The sequence below is a fragment of the Mastomys coucha genome, unplaced genomic scaffold (genome assembly GCF_008632895.1).
Source record: "Mastomys coucha isolate ucsf_1 unplaced genomic scaffold, UCSF_Mcou_1 pScaffold2, whole genome shotgun sequence".
Taxonomy (NCBI): Eukaryota; Metazoa; Chordata; class Mammalia; order Rodentia; family Muridae; genus Mastomys; species Mastomys coucha.
In genome coordinates, this window is record NW_022196902.1 from 10,717,868 (window position 1) to 10,724,725 (window position 6,858).

Below are 6,858 nucleotides of genomic sequence, written 5' to 3' on the forward strand. Positions count from 1 at the left end.
AATTAACATGCAACTCAAGCAAATAATGCTGAGAATTATATCTGCAGTAATTTCAGAACCAGAAATGTAGCTTGCTCTGTATCAAAAATGACCATCTCAAAGGTTTCCGTGCCAGAAGGTTATTACCACAGTCAGAGTGGAGTGAATGGAAAAAGCAGGTCAGCCTCTGCCCTATCAGTTTTGTCTGGGCAAAGTTACCCAAGAACTCCATGCCCCAGCTTCCTGTAACTATGAGGACAGATGTTACTAGCGCAGTGGTTCTCAACCTGTGGGTCACAATCCCTTTTGGGGTTGAATGACCTTTTCACAGGGATCACCTAAGACCATTGGAAAACAGATATTTACACTGTCATTCAAAAACAGTAGAAAAATTACAGTTATGGAGTAGCAAAAGGAAAAAAACAATTTCATAGTTGGGGGTCCACATCATGAGGAACTGTAATAAAGCATTAGAAAGACTGAGAATTGAGATCTAGAGAGTTTAATTTTACAAAGATAGCTTATAACATTAAAGTTGGAGGGATTTCATGTCTCATTTAGCTTTATCCAATCTACTGGACCCTCAGTCGACTTTGTGGTCATTTTTCAAGAAGCAACTGTGTGGTCTCTGCTTACACAGAAGTGGAAACCATGCCACTTGTGAGCAGCTTTAATTATCATGAGGTTCCTGAGATCTAGCCTGCTCTCCTCTCTGTTCTCAGAACCATCGTCCCAGGAGCCTGCATTAGAGTGAGAGCCATTTCTATAACAGCTGCCAGGGATCTGAGTGTGACTTGATCTTCCCAATAACAAGACTTAGACAGTGCAAGGAGGCAAGGCTTTCTAACTTCCATAATCAGCCCACCCTTGGAAAGAGAATTTCCATACAACCTCTAGAATGACTACACACAGTACTTTAAAAATTTAAGTGACTGTTACAATTAGGTATCTGTATATTTCTTTAACAGGCACACCTGTCAAGTAGCATAAGAAGTCTCATCATCTTATGGAATTTATTTTCTGCCTCCAAATTTTGTCAACATGTTAAGGTAAGAACTGTCTTTGTCCAGGGAGCAACAGTTGGATGAGTACACGGATCCAATGGAAAAACTCAACAGTGGAGGCAAGGAACGTTATTTTTGTGGCCAACATAATTTATTCCTATGCAGAATACAGCTTTACCATTTTCACAGCTCTTATAAGGAAGTGAGAGCATTCAAATGCGGTAAGGCCAAGTAGAGAGGCAAGATAACGGTGATAGCGCCAATAAGAGGGAATGCCGTGGCATCGTCCTGGATCCTCTCAGAGATGGAGGCCACCTGACCCATGACCCATTTACAGACTTCTCTGAATACCCTGTGTCTACAGACTTCTCTGAATACCCTGTGTCTAAATAAAGCTACTTACAAAGGCACACTGGGAATAAGCATGATGCAGAGTGATAGCTCAAGCCAAAGACCCTGCATACGTCAGCTGTGAACGTTCTCAATGCCTGCATTCAGCAGGTCTGCCCCTGCTTCTTTTCTTGGTTTGTTTCCTTATTTGTTCTCAACGGAGGCCTCATTTTTCTGGATCAGCCACACTTCGTTATTTCTATCAAGTAACTGGAAAGGACTGCTGTAGCCTGCAGTGTAGAAGACCTTTTCGTTGAAAACTTTTCCTTCTTCCCTCAGAATGTTTGCTAATGTCAAAAGTTGTTCTTGATTCTTTTGGCCACTGGAGAATCCATCAAAAGACCTACGGACAAGAAAGCGATGGTACATGAGTGACTTTACTACAGAAACAGATGATGATCTGAAGTGAACAGCAGGGTCTGGGGCCCTGAAAGCTGGATGAAGTGGCTTTCAGGCAACCCCTGACCTTCATACCTAGACTCATAATAGCTCACCTACGGGAGACTCGGGAGGACGATCAAGTCCCATCCTTTGACAGATTTGGAACTTACATCTTCTTGTGTGGACTAATATATACAAAACCCACCCAAGAACCTTAAGAAAACGTACATTGTGGGAGTCTAGGATACAGCCTGAGCGCTATTACTAGCAACTTCCCAGAAACATACCAATGCTGCAGTTTAGAGAACCATTCAGAAGCCCGCTCACATGTTGGCTCCTCTCCCTCCCACCCCTTTTTCTTCCTTCCTTTGTTCTCTCCTATACAATTCAGGCTGCTCTGAAAGTCACTATGCAGCAGAGAGTCTTGCTATATAGCCCAGGCAACCTTTAGAAGCACTGTGTAGCTGGGGCAAGCCTCAAACTCATGATCCTCTTTACTCACCCACTCCAATGCTAGTGTTATGGAAGTGTACCATCAAGCCTGACTTCACTGTGTTGTGTTTCATTTGTTCTGCTATTGTTGCTGCATACTTTTGAGATGGAGTCTTAGTTACTTAGGCTCTATCTAAACTGTCAGGCTTAAGTTAACTTCTGTCTCAGCTTCCCGAGTACCTGGGATTCTAAGAGTGTGTCCACAGACCCGAGTCAGACACACACTAAAATGCTTTCCCCTTCTTCCTCTTCTGGGTCACAGTGGGTTACAGATGAACACAATATTGTTTTGGTGTCCATACATTCATAGCCCAGTGGATGAGCTCAACATTCTGACAGCATTATCTAAACATCCTAAGACGTACTTTAACAGAGGACCAAAGGGCTCTGACAAATCCTAAGGATTCAGTCCAGGCTAATGGGTGTCTTCTGAGTTGGTCTCAGAATGAAGGATGATTTTCCCAAACAAAGAACAATGGAAATGACAAAATTGTAAAGCACTGTCAGAGCGAGGCATAAAATGAGGTCTAAAAGGAGAACTGAAGCCAGAAGCAAGAATGTATAGTAGTCGGTGGCCCTCTGGGATCATGCGACAGGATGCTGAGCAAAAAGGAACCTGCTTGGATCTGGATATGAACAGAGTCCAAGAGACAAGACAGATTAGAGGATGGAGCTGCTACAAGATTGGAATGGGAAAAAGAATAAAAGTTTAATAAACAGCATACATGAAAGTATCCTGTGGAACAGTCAGAGGGTGGAGGTGAGATGTGGAACAGTCAGAGGGTGGAGGTGGGATGTGAAATAGTCAGAAGGTGGACAGGGAGGGGAATAAAATCTGGAGTGTAAAAATAAATAAATAATAAAAAGATAAAATAAAAAGTATAATTTTTTTTAATAATGAAAGTATCCTGGGATTAAATCACACTAGCACATGGACCTGCAGAAGTACAGGACATGCAAGAACCATGATTTTTACTCAGAAGCTTAAGAAAGAGAAGCAAAAAGTATTTTTAATATGCTTCATTGGTATAAGTTTTATTATAAATGTGCCAATGTAAAAAAAAAAAAATCAGTCTGGTTGCACTTGACAAGAGCCTTCAAAGAAGAGCAAAGACCATATCTATTGTATTCAACAATGTCTCCTTATACCCAGATGCACTTTGGCAGAGGGCAATAGTAAGGGCTGGGCCATCCCAGACACTCCCCACTACAGCCTTCCCTAATGGAACTGTGGGAGAGGGGACACCAGATGAGAAGAGTGACTGCTATGCACTTGTAGCCTGGTAGAATCTGCAAGGAGGTAATTCTAAACATAACAACTTTGCTGGGCTTGGGGGTTCCCAGTCATGAGATTCGGATTTGTTGGGTATCAAGAGCTTAACTCCCATCCAGGAAAGCTTTGGAGATCCAGCATCCATTCCATCCCAACAGACCCTGGCAGGCAGAGCCCTGAGTCAGGAAAGATATCCAAATCCTTGATTGAGATTACTTTTTTCTTCTCTATATTTTCCATTCGAAAGGGGGAATATTCCTCCTTTGCATGTCACATTGTTGTACTTCCAAGCCCATAGCTTGTTTGACTTCTACAGACTCACAGCTAGAGAGAATTTGCTTTGAAATAAGTCATACTTTGAGTCTCAAGTCGGATTTTATTTGGATGTTATTTAAATGAGTCTTTTGAGTCAATGCTGAAATATGCTAAGATTCTGGGGATAGTAAAATACGACTGGATGCATTTTTGTAAGTGAGAAAGACATAAAGTTTCTTCAATTAGGGACAGAATGCTGTGGACTGAATGCCTGTCTCTCTCAAATTCGTATAGAACTAATCACAAGTGGGAGAGTTTTAAGAGCCTCTGGAGGGTGGTTAGATCCTGCGGGGAGTGGAGGGGGGATTGAGCCCTTAAGAAAGGGATTATCACCCTTAAAAAAGAGGTCAAAGGTGTTTATATGAATCAGGAAATGGTCCCTAGCCAGTCACTAAACCTATTAGTGCCTTGAACTTGAAGCCAGCTTCTGGAAAGAGCTCCAAAAGGTTTGTGGTAAGGCACAGAGTCTATAGGATTTGTTGTGACAGCCCAAACAGACTAGGGCAGACACCATATGCTCTTTTTTTTTTTTTTTAAGGCATTATTGTTCAGGTCTATCTATTTTGTAGGAAAAGACAGTCTTATGCTCCAAGTGATAGAATTTGTGCTATGTTTTATATGTGGAAGGTATACAATAGACTTCTCAATAAATAGATTCTATCTTGCAGTAGACTTCAGTGACATTTTAAAACCAAGGCAGTAGGAAAACATCGTGAAATCTAGTAGGCTGTTCTTATGGGAGGGTGAAAAGCTTGGGAAATGGTGAATACACACAGGTAAAACCAGTAGCCAGCAGGCCGGCAGGCAGCTATGAATTCTCTACCACTTACCGCACAAACACCGTCATTTCAGCTCTGTCTTCAATGAAGACATCTGACTCTGAAGGCCTGGGTGGATCGGGTTGCTGCTCAGAGGGGATGTACAGGGAAATCGTAATGGTAGACTCACTGAAAGGACTTGAGCCGGGCTCCACATAGCTTGTCACCGGAGCTGTCAGCTTGATTTTCATCTCTACGTCATGAAAAAATTGAAAGCAACTTTAGCGTGTTCATGGCTGATACAAAGTTTCTAATCTATCTTATGTGAATTTCTTGATCTTCTTTACAGTACCACTATAAATATGTACCCTTGAGATGTCTCATTTTTTTTTTTAATAAAAGGGTAGTGGTAGAATGACATTAAACATCTTCTGTAGTGTTGTATTCTTGGGTTAATAAATTCTATATTTTTAAACATAAAGGAGAAATCACAGAAAACGTGGGCCAATTAATTATTTTTCTCTTTATCTTAGAAATTGTGGTCCTAAGGCAAAATTACACACACACACACACACACACACACACACACACACACACAATTGTGACTTGAGGCTCATGCCCTTGCACATTCTCCTGTCCCTTGATATCACTCTCACTAATTATTAGAGGCATTTGGCACAGGAAAGGACTTCTCCCTAGTTAAGTCCCATTTCATCTAGCAAAAAATGAGGAAAGTATGGGCCTTGATAAGCAGAACCCAGCAACACTCTATTGTAGTTACACTACGGTTCTCAAAGCCAATCGTGAATAAGAACGTTAGAGTTTCAGGCATCTGCTTATTCGTGTATTACAAAACAGATTTCTTCAGTAGGTTAAAAACTCAGTAATCTCGGGATCTCAGAGGGTACTTTTACCTCTCTCATTTTTGCCTTGAATGTAGCCATTCAATTTTGTGAAACCAGTCTGGATGGCTGAATCCCAGTCCAGAGACTCCACGCAAGTGCTGACCCACTTAGCTGGTCCGTAGTGTCGGATCTCATAACTTCCTGGCTAAAATGGTACAGAGAAAACTTAAAGAAGCAACTCATGAACATCAGGAGGTGAGAGTCAGCAATACTGGAAACTGCCTGCGAAGGAACTGCTGGGCCCTCCAGGGTCTAACCTGAGGTTCCGGTTCTTTAGGACAAACATGGACTCTCCTGAGGTTTCCCTATGGGATCGGGAGCAGACACTGCCCTAAGGACAGGTTACAAGCATTACTTAAATCGAAGCGCTGGGTCTGTGTAGTAACCCGTTCCTCCATAACCCGCCCCGCGACAGGAAGTGGATGTCTGGCGCTCTCCTGGGGTCAGCTAAACAACGCATCTCCTGGTTCATGCAGGATCGAAAATAGTACTTTTTTTTTTTAACTTAACTCTAGGGGACTCTTCATATCACAATAAAGTAGCCCAGATGAATCTTTGCGGGGCCCTGGAAGACGCCTACCTGGGGGTCTATGTCCTCCGGAGCCTTCCAGCTCGGCATCTCCATGGCCTGCTCCTCTGAGCCCTCGGCCACCCCGAGGTCTGGCTCGGGCTCTTCTGCCATGAATAAGGGCACCTTGCGAGGGGCGCGCCCTGTCTATGTTCACCGGCCACCTTGTTCTGAGTCCCCTCCCCACCGGTGCACGCACGGCCCGGCAACCCTTACTGCGGGTCCGTAGGACATTCTCTGTCTGAGCCGCGAGGCGGCGTCGCGATCTTAAGGGAGCCGAGTCCCACCCCGGGGCTTGCGCTAGCCCTGACCACACCCTTCTGCAGGGAAATCAGGATCCGCCGGCTGGCCCTGGGTCACCCAGGTCCTCTGCAGAGTCCCTCCCGCCTAGCCTGTTGTTTTGCAGAGCTGGATTGTGGGCAAGTGGTGGGCGGAGGACTGAGAAGCGGCTAGCTTGGTTTCTGTGGAACTAGTCCGGGCACCCATTCAGGGCGCCTCTCCCTAGACTGCAAACGCTGCCAGCGCCTCTGCAAAATCAGTTTGCTCCTCACCGTCACAAAAGAGAATCGTCTGCCCCAGGACTTCGCAGCAGAGCTCCAAGACTACTAGCAGCTAGCTCTCCTTGGGACTCTGACTCCTGCTGCGGTTTAGACTCTAGAGTTCAAATTGGGATCAGCAGACCGATTGATACTAGAAGGGCAGCCAGGGCCCACAAACAGTTTTCAGGTTTGCTCAATGTGGAAAGTCAATGGAGACTCAGAATCTTTGGGGAGAGTAGTGTGTGTGTTTGTGT

General features: G+C 44.2%; 1 protein-coding gene across 1 annotated transcript; it reads right to left on the bottom strand.

The window, feature by feature from the left end:
* Window positions 1-465: 465 nt before the first annotated feature.
* Window positions 466-6,454, bottom strand: Hebp2 (heme binding protein 2). The gene is made up of 4 exons (XM_031380517.1): window positions 6,078-6,454; window positions 5,507-5,642; window positions 4,665-4,845; window positions 466-1,716 (listed from the first exon to the last, which is right to left on the bottom strand). The coding sequence occupies exons 1-4, from the start codon at window positions 6,177-6,179 to the stop codon at window positions 1,518-1,520; spliced, it is 618 nt and encodes a 205-aa protein (XP_031236377.1). The 5' UTR covers window positions 6,180-6,454; the 3' UTR covers window positions 466-1,517.
* Between the last annotated feature and the right edge of the window lie 404 nt (window positions 6,455-6,858).